At 36.8% G+C, this 20074-nt stretch overlaps 2 protein-coding genes across 2 annotated transcripts; one reads left to right on the forward strand and one right to left on the reverse strand.

Annotated features, from left to right (window-relative positions):
* Window positions 1-2034: 2034 nt before the first annotated feature.
* LOC308351096 (olfactory receptor 5AL1-like) lies at window positions 2035-2974 on the forward strand (the record flags this gene model as incomplete). The annotated part of the gene is given in 2 exon segments (XM_080816575.1): window positions 2035-2093; window positions 2095-2974. Coding segments are annotated over 2 exon segments (939 nt in total).
* A 9479-nt stretch (window positions 2975-12453) lies between these two features.
* OR8U3 (olfactory receptor family 8 subfamily U member 3) lies at window positions 12454-13413 on the reverse strand (the record flags this gene model as incomplete). The annotated part of the gene is made up of 1 exon (XM_080816525.1): window positions 12454-13413. One exon carries the CDS (start codon window positions 13411-13413, stop codon window positions 12454-12456), a length of 960 nt encoding a protein of 319 aa, XP_080672651.1.
* Window positions 13414-20074: the final 6661 nt, after the last annotated feature.

The raw sequence follows: 20074 nt of genomic DNA on the forward strand, positions 1-20074 counted from the left end.
GAATCAAGATTAAAAATGAGGGGTCAGTTGCAAACAAAACAAAACAAAAAGTCATTGTGATTGGGATCAAGGAAACAATAGAAGTGAACAGATCTGAAAAGGATGTCAAGTATGAACGAAATACTGGGAGCAAATTGAATATTACAACAGGGAACAGGAAAGCAAAGTAAAAGATTAGTCTCTGATTTGGAAAACTGAATGGATAATGGCACTGCTCCTTGAAGACGTAAAATATATACTCCAGGTTTTGAGCGTTAGGTCCAATGTACAGAGACTTAATGTAAGTTTAATGTAAGTTCTTTTCTGTATGTGATACTCTTGCATATGTATCTTCAGCATATAGATGCCTATTTAGGATTTAGGATCGGTCAAAATCACCAACAAGAAAGTTAAAAGGGAAAGTATGGGGGTCTTTGGAGAGAGCTTGAAGAACATGTTGTCTAAAGCAGAGGTAATAGAAGCAGAGCCTCCAAGATAGAAAATCAAAATGGACACATAGTAAACTCAGAGACTGTTCTGTTCTGGGAACCGAAGGTGTATTCAATAGAGTTTAATGCTACCAAGTTGTCAAAAAAAGGGGACTTTCTTGGATTTAGGAGTAGGGAAGTTGGCAGTAAACTTGGTGAGGGGATTTCTTGGTTTAATGGGAAAAGCAGGTAGGTTATACCTGGTTAAGTCATAAATATGATTGAAAAATTGGGGGTAGGTGCCTGTTCTAAGATGTTTGATTGAAAGTGCTGAAGGGAAGGGGTGCCTGGGTGGCTCAGTGGGTTAAGTGTCTGCCTTCGGCTCAGGTCTTGATCCTGTGGTCCTGGGGTTGACCCACATGTCAGGATCGCTGCTTCGTGGGGACCCTGCTCCTACCTCTGCCTGCAGCTTCCCCTACTTTTGCGCTCGCTCGCTCTCTCTCTGTCAAATATATATATATATATATATATATATATATATATATTTTAAGTGCTGAAGGGGAGAGAAAAGATAAAAGTAGTAACCAAGATAAGGTTTCCATGGATACATTAATCAAAATTTAAGTGGGGAAAGTGCTTTTTATATTTTGCTATATTTTACCTGTCTTGACTGTCTGTGTCCTGACCGTATGAAATAACATGAGACAATGTAGTGAGAAAGGAAAATCAAGTTAACTCACCCTCCGCTGTGCTGAAGAAAGGAAGGGAGATGATTTCAATTCTGCCAGCTTTCGTGCATTCAGAATACAGCGTAGGTTTATGGAAATGTTCTGACACCTGTAACTGTCCTAAATGCTGCTTCAATTCTATTCATTTTGGACCATTTAGAGACGTGAAGAAAGAAGGTAAAATAATGTCTCCTAATCACTGAAAGCTGTTTTACAATCTGGGAAATCATTCTCTAGTGTGCATTTTGCCAAAAGACAAAGCCAGAAAAATCACAGTCTTAGTTTTCCTTAGTATTAATAGTATATGTGTATTTTTAAAAAGTGGAGATAAGTAAAAAGAAGAAAATTGCAAATTATACCAAACAGGATGTCTAAAAATAGTACTAATAGTTTGATTTTAACTTTCATTTTATATTTTCTACCTTGATTTTGGTAACTCTTAATATTCTGATGAAATGATGAAATTGTAATAATTTTATGAGATACAGCTTAAGAAATCATTTTGATATATGTTGTCAAGGCCACTTGCAGTCTTCACGTTCCTTTTTATTTCTTTATATTTAAAGAAAAGTACAACATAGACTGTGCCATTTTACTGATTATAAAAACTTAATTGAAATACTCTTTCTTCTTCTTCAGCATCTCAGTGAATTTTATATCGTGGAATTTCTGCCTGGACCAAATCCTTTCACGCTAAAAGCATAAGCGAAATCCACACATAATTCAGAACGCTTATCAAGATTCTCCTCTGGCTGAATTTAACGTAACACCCTGGCTCTCCAGGGCTAACTTCTCACATTGAATTGATTAATCCTAACAGAGTGAAGTTTATTAAGAGTGTGTCCCCTAGAGGAGTTTATTGTAGATTTGTCGTTCATCATTTATTGTTCATCTATTTCATGGCAAAAGGCAATCATTCGGCAGTCACTGAGTTTATCCTCTTGGGCCTCACAGATAACCTTGCTTCAGGCCACTCTCTTTTGTGTTTTCCTATTGATTTACTTAGTTACTGTCTTGGGTAATCTTGGTCTGATCGTGCTCATCCAAATCAGTCCCCAACTTCACACTCCTATGTATTTTTTCCTCTGTCATCTGGCTTTTGTTGATTTTTATGGTACCTCTGCCATCACTCCGAACACGCTTGTGAACTCTTTACGAGAAATTAAAAGCATGCCATTTTATGCATGTGCCACTCAAGTGGGCTGCTTTATCACATTTTCAGTCTGGGAATTATTCATGCTGTCTGTCATGGCCTATGATCGGTATGTGGCCATCTGCAACCCTTTACTCTACATCTTTCTCATGCCCAGGAAACTCTGCATCCAATTGGTCACTAGCTCTTACATTTACGCATTCACCGTGGGGCTCATACAAGCAGTGGCTACGTTCCACATGTCCTTCTGTGACTCTAATGTGGTCAACCAGTTCTACTGTGATGATGTTCCCTTAATTGCTCTGGCCTGCTCTGACACCCAAGTCAAAGAGCTGATGTTGTTCATCATTGCTGGGTTCAATGTGTTCTGTTCTCTTATCACTGTTCTCCTATCCTATGTGTTCATTGTCTTCGCCATCTTAAAGATCCATTCTGCTGCAGGAAGACAAAAAGCCTTTTCTACCTGTGCTTCTCACCTGTTTTCTATTACTATATATTATGGGACCCTCAGTTTTATGTACCTACGCCCTAAGTCAAGCCACTCACTGGATAAAGACAAATTTGCCTCAGTATTCTATGCAGTGGTGATTCCCATGTTAAAACCTTTAATCTATAGCTTGAGGAATCAGGAAGTAAAAAACGCTTTCAAGAAAATTTTTGAAAAGGTATATTCTAGTAATCAATAATGAGGTGCATTTTTTTTAAAGAAATACTGGAAGTTAGGAATTTAAATGAAAGCTTATACATGGTACAGTGCCAGTAAGTGTTGAAACCTTTGTTCTCTGAACCTCAGTTCCCTGATCACTATCTCCTTGAAAAAATAGATATTTTCTTGGTTTTGCTTTCATGTTTGTAGTAGATATTTTATAAATGCTTATTTGTTTAATTGTTGAATTATAAAAAAGAGATAAAAACCATCCATTCTGTTTTTCCAGGAGCTGTTTCAATAATAGAGATGAAGAACAAATCAACTTAATAGCATAACTTTATCTTCTTTCACTGTGATGTTGAAAATTTTAGATGGTCTTGCAGGACATCAACTATGTAAATACCAGATAGGATTATCTTCCATAGTTGAACCGGAGTAAAAGATAACAAGGTGCTTGTTTGAAGGGTTTTGGTTTAAAAATGCCTGAAAAAGTGACCTTGCTCTTTACTTTAAATGTCCCTATTGATAGGGTTAAGCATTTTTTTTAAAGACTTTATTTTATTATAACTATGTTAACATATCATAATCATCCAAAGTCCATAGTTCTCCTTAGTGTTCACTCTTGATGTTGTACATTGTATGGGTTGGGAAAATGTACAATGACTTATAGCCATCATTGTAATATTATACAGAGTACTTTCATTGCCCTAAAAATCTTCTGTGCTTTACTTGTTCACCTGTCCTCGACCGTTCCCACCCCTGGCAACTGCTGAATTTTTTACTGCCTCCATTCTTTTCTAGAGTGTCATAGAGTTAGAATCATATGTATGTGGCCTTTTCAGATGGGCTTTTTTCAATTGGTGATCATGTAAGTTTCCTTCCTGTCTTTTCATGGCTTGATAGCTCATTTCCTTTTAGTACTGAAACATTTGACTGTCTGAATAAACCATAGTTTATTGATCCATTCACCTACCAAATGACATCTTAGTTGCTTCCAAGTTTTGACAATTATGAATAAAGCAGCTATAAACATCAGTGTGCAAGTTTCTGTGTGGATTTAAGTTCTCAGCTCCTTTGCTTAAATACCAATGAACACAATTGCTGGGTCATGTGGTAAGAGTACACTTAGTTTTGTAAGCAACTGCCAAGCTTTCTTGCTGCACATTTTAACATGATCGTTCAAACACTACCCCTTCTATATTTCCCTCCCATTCAGCCAGGACTTTAGCTGCACCAATTACCCTTGAATGGAGTGACACAAGCCTTATTCCACATGGTTACTGAGAATCTAATTGCCTTGTCCTTGTTAATGTATATGTTTTGCAGTTGCCCATTGACAGTGGCATTGTCACTGAGCAAGAAAGTTCAAAAGATACTCTGTGAATTCCTGTATTCCAGCCCATTTGTGCATTGGCACTCCTAATTTCTTATGTTAATTAAAACTGACTGCCTTAGTCGCCACACTAATTCATTCTTTGCCTTCTGGTCCATAAGCGTGAAGTTGTCACAGATTCCATTTTGTTAAAACACTAATTAAGACTCTGGTAGAAATATTTGCCTTCTGGAACTCCAAACCTGTAACTCAGAATAGCCTAATATTGTAGGAAGAGGAGATACAAATTCAGAAATTGGGTCACAGGATGGAATTATGAGAAGTATCCTACTACCATCCTTCAGGACAACCTTGTAAGTTGGAATGTAATGAGGCACAAGTCCACTTATGACTAATTCCTACATAACATGGCAGCCTTTCTTTGCACTTGGCCCAAATTTTATTTAGAACTTCTCCAGTGGGACCTCTAACCCATGAAACCAAAGCATAGATTGGCAGGAGTCTGTGGAGCAGAGATAAAAAATACAAAAACCTGGATCACTTGTTCATGTAAATTGTTAGTGCCATTTCAACACAATTTAACCAGGTTATAAATGAATTACTTCCATCTTCAATGGATTGCTATTGTGCCAGCCCCAAATTGTGAGTTGGTGAACCTATAACATATTATTGGTAACTGATGCTGAGTTTTCACTTGGTGTCTTTTCATTCAGGAGCATTTAGTTTCTACTGGGGTACAGTAGAACATGGAAAGCTATTTTATTTCTTAATCAGAAGGTCTGGCTTTGCTCCAAGGTCCCTGTGGTGATGTGGATTTGAGCTTTCAAGGACCCAAGCATCATTGTTTCCAATACAGATATCTCCAAAATCATTGGATCAGTTGCAGAGTCTACTCTTTCCCTGGAACTGAATCAAATTGGGTATTCTTCTGTAATATCCAGCAAATGACTCAGAGCTACAATCTCAAGCATGACATATGCTCCCTGGTAAGTCCAAAGCGTCCCCAAAAGTGCTGTACACATTTCTGAGTTGCTGACAGTTTGTGGCACAGTGATGTGTCCTTTACATTGGAGGGTATGGGAATGCAAAGAGTACTACTTAAAACTCAACTTAAAGAAAATGTACTGAGGAAACTACTCTACTCTGAATATTTGTGTATTGAATAATCCCCCTAATTTTTGACTCCTGTATGTTACTAAGGCATCAAAGGATCTTGCCACTCACGGTTCACCAGGTATAATTAGCAAGATTCTATCAATACAGTAATCTTACATTATGTTTTGTGAAATGTCAAGATGATAAAATCCCCAATGGACATTTTTTTTATCTTTATTGGGATATAATTGACAAGCATAAATCATATATATTTAAGGAGTACAACTTTATGGTTTAAATTATATATATACGTTGTGAAATAATTGTGACAAGCTAATGAATATATCTATCATCTCACATAATTACCATTTCCTTCCTTCCTTCCTTCCTTTCTGTCATAAGAACACTTAAGATCTACCTTCTTAGCAAATTGCAAGTACACACTATGGTACTATTAACTATAGTCACATTGCTCTACTTTGTATCTCCAGAGCATATGCATCTTGCATAACTAGAACTTTGCATCAACATTTCCCTCATTTCTTCTTCCACCTCCAACCCTTGTCAACTATTCTACTTTCTAAGTTAGATCATGCAGCATTTGTCCTTCCGTGTCTAACTTATTTCACTTAGCATAACATCCTCCCAGTACATGAAAAAATTTTGGAAGTAAAGCATTTATATATCCTTGAAGAAGACTGCTCTAAAGTAATTTATGGTAAAGAAACTAAGGCTCTTCATTGATCCATATTATCAGATGCATTTTCTCAAGTTAAACAATTGTATTCACCTTGTATGTGTGCATTATCCCCATTTTATAAATAACTGAATTTTAAAGACAGTAAGTGACTTGCTCAAGAGCACACACCTTGTATGTGGCAAAGTTAGAATTTGGGGCCAATGCTTCTGAATTCAAAACGGATGGGTTTTAATACTCTAAGACATTAATGATACAGTGTGTCATATTTTTTTATATGTTTGTTCTATTTAAGTGCCTTGAGACAGATTTGGAAAGACCATAGTTGTGGTAGGTTACTACCAAATAATCCACACAAATCCCTAAGTCTATATTCACACACTTGTACAGTTCCTCTCTTATGGACAGTGGCTCTGTGACTTGCTTTATAAAATAAAATGTTCAAAAGTGATGTTACACAGTAAATTTCTAAGGCTTGACTCTTTTTCTCCATTGGAGTGCTAAACGTTAGACCCGACCACCATATTTATGGACACCCAAGCTAGATACCTGGAAACATCACTTGCATAAAAGAAAGTATTCCAGCTGACAGCCTCACCAAGTGTCAGTTGTGATCAAGATTATCTTGGGTCACACATCCTACTGCCCAACTTCCAGCACATGAAGACGGATTGTCTAGTTAAGTCACAGATTCATGAGAGATAATAAATCATGGTTGCTTTAGGCCACGAGGCTTTGGGGGTCTTTTGTTTTTTTTTTTTTTTTGTTTTTTATATTGCAACAGATAGTTGGAACAATAAATCACAAAAAGAATTGCAATTTAAAAAAATTAAAGGTTTTATTTATTTATTCATAAGAGACAGTGAGAGAGAGGGGGAGGCAGAGGCAGAGGGAGAAGCAGTCACCCCACAGAGTAGGGAGCCAAACATGGACCCAATCCCAGGACACAATCCCAGGACTCTGGTATCAGGACCTGGAGCCAGAGGCAGACACTTAATCAACTGAGTCACCCAGGCACCCAAGAATTGCAATTTTTAAAGATTAAATTGGTTCTGAGTTGCCTGGGTGGCTCAGTTGGTTAAGCATCCAACTCTTGATTTCTGCTCAAGTCATGATCTCAGGGCTGTGAGATGGAGCCCCAAGTCAGGCTTCATGTTGGTTGTTCTTGGAGCCTGTTAAGATTCTCTCTCTTCTTCCTCTCTCTCTTCCTCTCCAACCTCTCCTTCTAAAAAAAAAAAAAAAAAAAAAAAAAAAAAAAAAAAAATTAAATTAGTTCTAATAATTAATCCTAAAAACAGATTTTATGATTTTGACAGAAGGATAAAGTTAAAATTTCTTTTTTATTTTTTTATTAAAATATAATGTATTATTTGTTTCAGGGATCTAGGTCTATGATTCTTCAGTCTTCTTACAACACATACTTTCCCCAATGTCCATCACCCATTCACCCTCCCCTCCAGCAACCTTCAGGTTTTTCCTAAGAATAGGAGTCTCCTATGGTTTTTCTCCATTTCTGGTTTTGTCTTGTTTCATTTTTTCCTCTCTTTCCCTGTGATCTAAAACAATTGATGAACATTCTCAGAGGTCCATAGCTGCATACATGCAGATAGATGTTTTCAAGTCTCTGGGCAAAGCTACACTTTGTATAATTATTACAGATTAGTTTAAAAAATGCAAAGACATGCAAAATAAAAATCAAATGCAAAAAATTAAAATGCAAAAAATATGGTGGCTTCTATACAATTTATGTTTTAGATTTTTTTGTTGTTTTAATTCTGTTAGGCAGAGTGGTGTTATAAAACCTCAGAAAAACAGTATTCCTAGGATAAAATATCCACATTCAATGAGATTTAATTGTTCTTTTTTTTCTTTTGTAAAAATAAGCAATGTGTCTATGTATCTTTCTATGTATGACTCTATATATACGTGTGTATATGGAGTAGAGAGGAACAGAGTCAGCTAAAGGGTTTAAAGAGGAGTGTTCGCTTTTTTGCGGCTAGTGTGCCCTATGTGTTTTCCAAAAAACTTCAGGAAACAAAGCGAAATTCACTGTAAGTCATGTTCCTCTGACCAAAACTTTCAAACAATTTTCCGAGATTAAGTTAAATGTACCTGCAGGTCGATAAATTCATGGTTTAATTATTATTTGCCCACAGCTCAACAGATACTGACTTTCAGATATAAGGTTGGATCTCTGGTACAATCCAAAGCAATACTTGGTAGCCTTGCAAAGTTCAACAGCAAGCCAATGAACTTTGATCTACTTCTTACTAAAATTCAAAATTTAATAAAATCCTAAAATACTAAAAGAAAAAACTAAGTAAAATACAGTTAAATATTTTGTGAGTTGTTTTCCCCTGTGTTAAAATAATCTTTCTGCTAGTTATTAATTCTTTATTATACTTGGACTCAGCACAGTAATCTGAAATTTCAAATGATTATTCCTTGACTGTTAAGCAAATAGGATCCCTAAAGATTAACTGTAACATCATTGTCCTTGTGAAACATCATTTTCTGTTTTGTTTTGTTTTTCCATAAATTACTTAAAATGATGTAACCCAAAGAAAATGTTCTAGAGGGATCAACAAATAGTACAAGATACACTCCCCATACTTTAGTAATGTATTCACAGAATTTGCTTCAAGATATGTTGGACTCTTTTTGATTATATTGTGGATTACTCAAATACAGCATGTAGAGGGGAAAAATCAAGGTAACTGAGTTAGTAAAAAAGGATTTGATGTAACACAAACTTTTTGTTTATTTTTTTCCATTATTCTAATATTATGTTGGACCATCTATGAATTATTGAGTCTTATGAGGTATTGGAGGGGAAAAAAAGGAAAATATAAAATGATCTTTGTTTGCCAGGAGTTTAAAATTTACAGTTAGGTTACAAACAAATTAACAGGTGAATCAATTGTTGGATTAAACACTTGAGAGGTAATGAAACACATCTAGAAAGAAGGGAAATTTCACATGAGGTCACACTCAGTTAATTTTCCTAGCACCCTAATTGAGACAGGTATCTAAAAACGAAAAATTCTAAATAGTTTATGTAATTGATTAACACAACACCTATCTTATCATGGAGGGGGCAGGATTTGAGTTCACTTTTTGTCCAACCATAAAGCTTCATTTTTTAATAGCTATCTTATATTTCCAATTACAATTATACAACCTTGGGATTTTTAAAACACTAAATGGTGATTCACAAAAATGTCACCTAAAAACCAGATTTAAGTTAAATTTTTCACAAGTTAAAGAAATAATAAAAAAAATATATGTGAGCCTTAGTCTAGCACAGAAACCCTGTTGCTCATACACTCTGGAAAAGAAAGTAAAGAGAAAGATTACCACATATGGATCTGAGTACCTTCTGTCTTTTTTTTTTTTTTTTTTTAATTTATCCACTTGATAGAGATCGCAAGTAGGCAGAGAGGGAGGCAGAGAGAGAGGAGGAAGCAGGCTCCCTGCTGAGCAGTGAGCCCGATGGGGGACTTGATCCCAGGACACCGGGATCATGACCTGAGCCAAAAGCAGAGGCTTTAACCCACTGAGCCACCAGGAGCCCCAGTACCTTCTGTCTTTATCACTCCTTTGCTTACCAGTGATGTTAGCTTCAAACATTTCTGAGAATCTCCCATCTCCCTGAAAAATCAAATTCTTTTTTTTAAGATTTTATTTATTTATTTGACAGAGAGAGATATCACAAGTAGACAGAGAGAGGTGGGGGCAGGGGGATGCAGGCTCCCTGCTGAGCAGTGAGCCTAATGCAGGACTCGATCCCAGGACCCTGAGATCATGACCTGAGCCAAGGCAGAGGCTTAACCCACTGAGCCACACAGGCACCCCTGAAAAATCAAATTCTTAACTGTTTCCGTAAAGCCTAACTATATTTCACTTCAATACTTTGATGTCACTGGGTCCCATTTGCTATCATAAAACTGCCTTGGTTTACAACCTAAGGAAAGGATTTAGGAAATGGAGACACAATCTTCTCATCAAAAAATTGAGACTTTCAAGGTGTGCCTGAGTGGTCAGTGTATTAAGCATCTGCCTTTAGCTCAGGTCATGATTCCAAGGTCCTGGGATCAGGATCCCTGCTCAGTGGGGAATCTGCTTCTCCCTCTCCCTCTGCCCCTCTCTCCACCTCCACATGTTCTCTCTTTCTCTGTCCAATAAATAAATAAAATATTTAGAAAAGTGAAAAAATAAATTGAGACTTTTAAAAAATTTATTTATTTATTTGACGGAGAGATAGAGCCTAAGTAGGCAGAGGGAGAAGGAGAAGCAGGTTCCCTACTGAGTGAAGAGCTGTATGTGGGGCTGGACCCTAGACCCTGGGATCATGACCTGAGCCAAAAGCAGATGCTTAACCGACTTAGCCACCTAGGTGCCCCTAAGTTGAGACTTTTAAGAAAAGTTCTCTCTAATGGTCTTCAATTTGTGTGATTACTTACGTAGTAAAATGCCAACACCCTATGCATACTTTAATTGTTAAATGACCAAATTAAGGGGGGGAAAGTCTATAAATATATAATCACTAGTGGCTCTTTATAGATTACATTCTGAAATTACTTTGGTGAGGCCAAAAAATGTAGAAAAAATGGGTTTCTCTGATCTAATCCATAAATAAGAAATATAATTGAGAGAATAAGAGGGAATTAGAAGTGAATATTACAAAAAAAGTATGCATTAAATTTATCAGAACAGTTACATTCTAGATATATTCCTGAAAATCCTATGCCTCTAAAATAACTGAATTATTTTAAATAAAGCATATTTGTAAGGAATTCTAACTTTGTACATGTTTAAATTATCCTGTTGGAAGGTAAAATAGGTTAAAGACCCCTTAATTTCTCTACTTCATAAATTCTGATTTTCACACATTAAACATCAATGTGTGTGATTTATTTCTTAGTATTGATAAGAATATTAAATGAGTTGATAAATGTTAACCACATACAATTAGGCTAAACAGTGGTCAACACTTAATAAATGTCAGATATTTTTATTTGTATTCTTCTTTTTTTTTTTAAGATTTTATTTATTTATTTGACAGATCACAAGTAGGCAGAGAGGCAGGCAGAGAGGGGAGGAAGCAGGCTCCCTGCCGAGCAGAGAGCCCAATGCGGGGCTCGATCCCAGGACCCTGAGATCATGACCTGAGCCGAAGGCAGAGGCTTTAACCCACTGAGCCACGCAGGTGCCCCTATATTATTCTTAATATTATTGTGAGTGTTAGTGCAAAAATTTTAGAACTGAGTAATGGCCTTTTATTCAAATAAAACACTTAAAAACAACATACAGAAAGGGCACAGTTCTTTTTAGAACAAGTCAGTCTTCATTCAACAAACTGAAAAAACGTAAAGAGTAGCCAAATTAAAGAAAATCTAATAGAAAGTCTAAAGCTTTAAATATCAATATAACAAGACAATAGCTTGAATTTTTATTCAAAGTAAACCACTAATCAGTTGTACTTACCAAAAAAATCCTTGAGTAAGAACACATCTTCAGGATGGTCCATGTCACTAATGATGATAAAAAATAATCTGGTTTTTACCAACCCCATATTAGGTGTCAAAGATTGTGCCATGGTCCTCACTTATATTTCTAAGTTATAAACTTAAATTTGCTTTTAGAATTATCATATTACCAGCTATGTGAACTTAGGCACTTTATACATAATCGTGGTCCAGAGGTAAAGTCTCAGACATTTCTTAGGTTTACTTGATTGTATTAAGTAAGACTACTTGATATCACTAGATTCCCTGGAAGGTAGTAGAAATCTAACCAGGCTTTGTTCCTCTTTCTTCCAGACTGATAAGCCTTTAAGAACACAATGAAATAACCTTTTTTTAAAATCTTATTTTATTTAAATTCAATTAGTTAACAAACACATTCATAGCACTTATTATCACAGGATATTGTTGTAAGCATTTCATAAATATTAACTTGTTTCATATTTAAAACAAACCAATGAATTGGGTCCTCTTACTTTGCAGAATTAGAAACAGAGTCACACAGTTTAAGTTGATTGTCCAAGGGGCACGGCTAATAAAGGAAGAGCATAGCATTCAAACTCAGGCAGCCCTAGCTTCAGAATAGTAAATTCTAACAAAAACACGTAGCACCCTTTGCTTGACATGCACAAATATGTGTCTGAGGGTGTATTTTACCATAATTTCGGTGGTCTGTAAAGGCTGTAATGGCTACAATGGCCTGAATGGGATTCTCTGAATCACTCTGACTTTCCAGACTTGAAAAGGTTAAGGTCTGTGGAAGCACAGTCACATTTTCAAGTGACTAGGAAAAAATTACAAGAAATGTCAGCAGGAGAAAGCTTGATTTATTTATCTTCTTGCATTTAATAAAGAATTTATTATTGTTATTTTCTTAATTTTAACAGCTTTAAGGTTTCACAACCTTTATCCAAGGCTTTCTTTGAGGCATCTTTCACCTCTTTGTTCCTTAGACTATAGATCAGGGGGTTCAACATCGGGATCACCACTGTGTAAAATACAGATGCCATTTTATCTGTGTCCAGGGAATGGTTTGATTTAGGCTGTAGGTACATAAAGATCAAGGTGCCATAGAAAATAGTGACAGCCACCATATGGGAACCACAGGTGGAAATGGCCTTGCGTCGCCCCTGGGTAGAGCGGATCCTTAGGATGGCAGCAATGATAAAGATGTAGGAGGTGAGGACGATGGAAGAGGAACAGATCATATCAAAACCAGCAAAGGCAAAGATCAGAATTTCCTTGATGTGTGTGTCTGAACAGGACAGAGCCAAGAGAGGGAGGTCATCACAGTAGAAATGGTTAATTACGTTGGGGCCACAGTAAGTTAGACGGAAGGTGATAATGGTATGGAATAGGGCGACCAGAAAGCTGTATATATATGGCACTGCCACTAATTGAATGCAGAGTCTTCTTGACATCAGGGTTGAATAGTGAAGAGGACTACAGATGGCCACATAGCGATCATAGGCCATGGAAGCCAAAAGGAAACACTCAGTGATCATGAAGGTGAGAAAACAGCCCAGCTGTGTTGCACAAGCATGGAAAGGAATAGTATTGAGTTCCACAACAAAATTCACCATCATCTTTGGTGTGATAGCAGAGGAGTAGCAAACATCAACAAAGGCCAAGTGACTGAGGAAATAGTACATAGGTGTGTGGAGTCGAGCATCAATCCTGATTAAGGTTATCAACCCCAGGTTGCCCAGCACTGTGACCAGATAGATGATGAAAAACACCACAAAGCATGGGGCCTGAAGCTCTGGCCGGTCTGTAATTCCCTTTAGAATGAACTCAGTGACATAGGTGATATTGACATTGGCCATTTATCCCAGTGAATTTTGTTGATTTTGTTACAAGTTGAAGAATACAAACGACGCTTCTCATGGCCCTTGTCACTGTTGACAAAAGATGATTGCTGGTGTCTTCTTGCCTTGAATCATGTTGTCTTGTGGGCAAAAAGTTCATCTTAGCTCTCTGATGACATGCATCCTTGCCTCAGGGAGAGGAGTCCCATACTCTCAGGATAGCTTTCTTGAACGTTGTTTTGCTTTGTAATTTTTGAGAACATGGAAGGGTGCTGGTTAAAATTGCAATACCACCTGATAGAAAACACTTGAGACCACTAACACTAAGATTTCAGTGTTTTTGTTGCCACTATCTTTTCTTCATATGCATATAAATATAGCAGCACAAAAACAGGTAACTCATAAATGAAGCTATGTTAATATTAATATTAAGGTGGAGTTTGGATTCCAAACTCAAGAAACTTTTAAATCACCCTAGAAACAAGACTACCTGCAGACATTTGTTAAAGTGCTCATAAAGATGTGGTCCATATACACTATGGAGTATTATGCCTCCATCAGAAAGGACGAATACCCAACTTTTGTAGCAACATGGACAGGACTGGAAGAGATTATGCTGAGTGAAATAAGTCAAACAGAGAGAGTCAAGTATCATATGGTTTCACTTATTTGTGGAGCATAACAAATAATATAGAGGACAAGGGTAGATGGAGAGGAGAAGGGAGTTGAGGGAAATTGGTAGGGGAGGTGAACCATGAGAGACTACGGACTCTGAAAAACAACCTGAGGGTTTTGAAGGGGTGGGGGGTGGGAGGTTGGGGGAACCAGGTGGTGGGTACTAGGGAAGGCACGGATTGCATGGAGCACTGGGTGTGGTGAAAAAACAATGAATACTGTTACGCTGAAAATAAATAAAAAAATTAATAAAAAAAAAGTACTCGTAAAATAGAACATTTATGATTTTGTATCTACCTTACTATTCTCTGGATTATTTTATCAATTCCTCTAATTTTTTAAAGGTAATTTTTTTTCCATAGCCTCCAACTACTTTCTATAGGTTGTTCTAAAGCAAACACTATCTCAAAGTCCTCCTAATTATTCTGTCATTTCCACATATCTGTCAATTTTGAGGCAAAGTCCTCAAAATGGCTGACATATTTCACTTGAAGATTTACTTAATAAGCACTGTTGTTTCTTGTTTCATTATATCCTTCCTAAACTGAGTTTTGTCTTAAATTTGACTGCACATTGAATCACATATGGAGTTTTTAACATCTCAACGCCCAGGAACCCCCTACCAATTTAATCAGAATGTCTAGTTAGTGGGGCGCCTGGGTGGCTCAGTGGGTTAAAGCCTCTGCCTTCAGCTCAGGTCATGATGCCAGGGTCCTGGGATCAAGCCCCACATCGGGCTCTCTGCTCAGCAGGGAGCCTGCTTCCTCCTCTCTCTCTGCCTGCCTCTCTGCCTACTTGTGATCTCTGTCTGTCAAATAAATAAATAAAATTAAAAAAAAATAAAAGAATGTCTAGTTAGTATCCAGGCATCAGTATTTTAAAGGTCCCCAGGGGATTCCAATATACAGACATGTTTGGGAAGAAGTAGCCTAAAAATAAATTCATGAGAATGGCAAGCAAAGATCAGCCATATTTTCAAACTTACTTTTATTTTTCTTTTGGTTTTCTTTGCCTGACCTATGGCTGAATTTGTTTGAGTAAAAATGATTCCACCATGCCAGAGGAAATCGAATTGGAGTATGGCTATTTCTACTCACATGAAAAGATGCACCAAAGGTTATGTGGACAAGAATATTTTCAAGAAAATTAATTTTCAATCCCTCCATTATTTTTATCTGTTCCTTTCTGAAACTCATTTGTCTGAGAAGGCATCTGTGATCTTGGTTTTTTGTTTGTTTTTGTTTTCATCTTCCCTTTTCAAAACTCACACCTTTCACAGTTCACAAATGCAAGGCGTATCTCTCGCTCACCTGGAATGTGTATGATTCCTTGCTCCAACATTTGGGCATTTAGATAAATCCTTTCATATGACCCCATAAATATACCCTCATTTCATTAATAAGATAAATTTCAAATAAAAGTTAAATCCATATTGAAAAACTATGCAACAACATTAGAAGTATATCAGTTATTTTAATCACTTAATTGTGGTGATTGTGGTAGTTGGATCCTGTTTTTAACAAAAAAGAACTTCATTTAGGTTCTCCATCAGTCTTTATAGATTACATTTTGCCCATCGAGGTTCTCAAAACATAGTTTTTGAACACATTAAATCTTTTCTTTGTACTAATTCTTAAAGGGTTTGCCTCTGCTTATTAAGTATTAAGGAATTACCCCAGATGTGTCTACACACTTTGGCAATTAACATAATGGCAAAACTTTACACAGAAAATGAGTTCAATAAACAGGGAAGAAGGAAATAGTTATTGATAAACCTCTTCTCTCCTATCCACTGCTCTATAAGCCAAGTTATTCTTGATTTACTCACTGCCTAGTCTTATCCAAGTCTTGCCCCCTGCTTTTTATAAGGGTCTGTAGGGCTCCTCCAAGCCAAGCATCCATCATTCCAGGGGTTCACCAAACTTGGTTTCTTCTCCAGAGCTTACCAGGCTCTAAAGGCACACTGAGCACCACAAATATACTAGGTGTACAGGTGTACAGATGTGCAGACATTGTGACTTCTTCAGCCATCAATCCTCCCTTTGTGTGTCCCAAAACACATACCAATGGCATGATATAACATAAAAAAGTGTCAGAAAGCATGGATGTAAGTCTGATTGTCTTAAAACCCTTCTTGAGGCATCAAGAACATCTCTTCTGAGAAGCAAAATTAGAAAAATGAAATCCAGTGGATTTCTATTTTATGTCAGGATTCAAAAATTATAGAAAGTACTCATTCTTTATTTATTATGGAACATTTAGTGTTTCCAAAGGCCAAGAATAGATAAACACAGTTACCAGCCCTTAAGTGTAGAGCCATTCTTGGTCACCCATTCTTTTAATTGAATTTTAGACAGAAAAGTCCACCTGCTCTTGTATTTCTACTCCATTGGCTATATAATAACAACTAGCTTTTGTGGGTACTACTGTAGGACAGAGGGTGATTCCAGATTCTCTCGCTAACTCAATACGAGGTCATTTAAAGGAATGTGTGCGTGTGTGAGACAGACAGACAGACAGAAGGGAGGAAGGTAGGGATGGAAGGAAGGACAGAGAATTGGAGATGAATAAGGAAGAAGACATCCTTTAGAAAGTACCGAAAAGCAAAGAGTATAACAATAAGGAGTATGAAACTAAGAAATGCGGTTACAATGTTATAGGCATTTTCTCTAAAAGCAGGCTCATTCCATTGAATACCACAGCTCACCAAGAGGAGAGGTTTCTAATGGAAAACCTAGTTATTGGTAGAGCATTGGTGATTCACTCCATATACAAATTCCATGACTCACCTGGGTTTAGCAATAATCCTAAGCTATCAGTGAGCCCATTCTGAAGTTGTTTGGGTCATTTATTAGTTTCTAGATCCCTTTGGGTTTAAATTTGAACCTCTGGAGATATCTGAGAGCTGTAATATTTTCTTTCTTATTTTTCTCAAATTAAGATGAGCTGGACAAATTATATTGGGAGGTTAAAAAATCTTTTTAATTATCTGTATTCCTAAAGGAACCATACTTCAAGTACACCAACCAGATAATTTCCATGAAGGAAAAAGTAGACTATACTACTAGAAACAATATGAAAAGACTGTGAACCTTGGTTCGTTTGAATAAAAATTCAAGTTTTGTGAAAGGAAAAGACTAACACTTAAATCCTGAGTAATTAACGTATTAGACCTTAGACAATGTTCATATTTTTTAGGCCTCAATTGTAAAATCAAATGAAAATTGTACATCTTCTATGATTTTGTGAGGATTGAATAAATTAATGTATGGGAAGGATTTAGTAAACTCTATGGAAAATAAGTGTTCAGAAGATGTTTGCTTAAAAAAGTAAGAAGAGGGGTGCTTGGGTGGCTCAGTGGGTTAAGCCTCTGCCTTCGGCTTGGCTCATGATCTCAGGGTCCTGGGATCGAGCCCCACATCAGGCTCTCTGGTCAACAGGGAGCCTGCGTCCCCATCTCTCTTTCTCCCTGCCTCTCTGCCTACTTGTGATCTCTCTCTCTGTGTCAAATAAATGAAATCTTTTTTTTAAAAAAGTAAGAGAAAACAAAAAATAAAGCCAAAATAATCCAAAATCATACCCCAAAACCAGTTTCAGATTCTACCTTGGTGAATCTTTACAAAAAAGGAAATGTGTTTTCATTAATAGTAAAATCCAATTTCTCACCAAATTTCAATCGAGAAAACCATTTTTAAGTCTGGTATATATCATACATTACTAGATAAGTGTGTGTGTAAAACAAAACTCATAGAAGAAGCAAAAATTCCTGGAAAATGTGTCTACTGCTTCCAAGTTCTCCCAATCTTTTGTGCTTTCCAATACAGCTTTTCCCCCATCACTGAAGCCAGTTCTTTACAGCTTGTCTGATAATTATCCTACTGATACACACAATGAACGCTCTTCAATTCTTTGTCAGATTTCCTCTGAAACCTGGAAAAATGTATATTGTATCCTTATCATTTAATAAACCACACTTTTTTCAGCTTTTGTTTCTTTTCTTAATCATGATAAAAACATTTCACATGAGATGGAACCTCTTTGGCAATTTCTTAAGTGCACAATACAGCACTGTTAACTATAGACAAAATGTGTACAGCAGAGCTCTAGAACCTCTGGACCTTTTCTACCCATTGACAAACAACTCTCATTTCCTCCAACCCCCATTCCCTGGAAGTCACCATTCTACTCTTTCTATGAGTCAATGTTAGATGCCTCATTATTCTACTTAGAATAATGCAGTATTCATCCTTCTGAAGCTGGCTTATTGCATTTAGTGAAATATCCTCATGTTCTCACATATGGCAGAATTTCCTCCTTCTTCAAGGCTGAAGGATATTCTATTGTAGGTATATGCTGCATTTTCTTTATGGGCATTTAAGTTGTTTCCACACTGTGGTTATTAAGAATAATGATGCAAGGAACATGAGGATTTGGATATCTCTTCTAGATCTTGATTTCAAGTTTTTTGGGTATATATCCAAAAGTGAGATTGATGAAGGATAATGTAGTTCTATTTTCATTTTTTTGAGGAACCCTCTATAATGTTTTCCATAGCAGCTATACAATATTATATTCCTATCAATTAGGTATTATTATTATTGTCAAAGAAGGAAACCAAAGTATAGATAGATTGGGCATCCTGTTCAAGGTCACCCACTGAGTAAGTGAAAAAATCATATTTTGACCCCAGAGACATAACCATGAATTGGCACTTCTTGTCCCTTCTCTGCTTTAAGCATACACATAGTAACCACATCTCCTAGACATGCATGAGAGCGGGATCCAACTGGATGTAGCCATAGGGAAGTTGCGGTAAGAGGTTTGATGGCATCAAGAGAGGGAGGTCGGTGCACTTCGTCCCTGCCCCTACTCTCGCCTCGCTTTGGTACCATGTCTTAAGCAGCAGATGCAACCCTCTCCAGTCTCATCCATAGCCTTCCTCCCACTGGGCTCCTCCAACTCCCTATGTTCCTTCAAACCTTGAGGTAGTGATAAGACTGCACCCTTGTTAGGTTCTAAGTGCCTTACAATGCTTTGCTTGTTCACATCTCTTCATTTGAATTATATAGGTTTATTCTCAGGAATTTGATCAATAATTCTCAAATTCCTTTGCAAGTCATCTCATTTTTTTTGTTTGTTTTTGAAAATTAAACGTTTTGGGAAGTTGCTAGTAAGTAAGATCACTTCTATTTATTTAAGTGAGGGTGGGTGTATTCTAAGACCTTTGGATAAATGAAGAACTCAAGATGGGATTTAAAGAATGGATAAGATTACTATTCCTAGAAATGAGGAAATGATCTGTAAGGTGCATGGATTTTTACTACATGCTTAAAATATTAACTCTACACTTTATCCATGTGATCAAAATTATATATCTTAAGTGAGATACATGTGGATATGAGGAAGAAAAAACATCTTTTGAGAATTGTCGGGTGGGATCTAGTCTGACACTAAAAGCTAAGCTGTAGTATCATATCAGTAATATTACTGATATGTCAATAATTTCACAGAGCACCAACATGAGAAAAGTTTACTTGGTAATGGTAATGAAGCAAGACAAAAAGAGTGTGACCCAGTAATAATGTCGTAGATCTAGACAAAATCAAGAACACTGTGTCTAAACCACAAGAATGGTCAAATATCTTTCTCATCTGGTTAATATAAGGGACTGTGTCTTCTTTACCAACTAAAGCTTTAGCCTGACTCCAATTTGTCCATGTTCTAAATAAGAACCATTAAAATATCAAATCATAAAAACACAGTCACTCAATGAGAGCAGCTAATCCAGAGTGCAAACATGCTTTCTTGAACCCTACTGTAAATAACTTCACAGGATGAAATCCCATATCAAGCTTGATACCTAAGCCCCTTATTGAGATGGACCTGTTTCCCATGGTGTTCAACCTCCCTTGTTGAAACAAGTAACAGTAACACAACTTTGACTAGAGGTTCTCCCTGGAGGTCTTTGTCTGGAGAACACTGATAGATGAAATGGTGTGAATTC

This window comes from Martes martes (assembly GCF_963455335.1).
Source record: "Martes martes genome assembly, chromosome: 10".
In the NCBI taxonomy this organism is placed as follows: Eukaryota; Metazoa; Chordata; class Mammalia; order Carnivora; family Mustelidae; genus Martes; species Martes martes.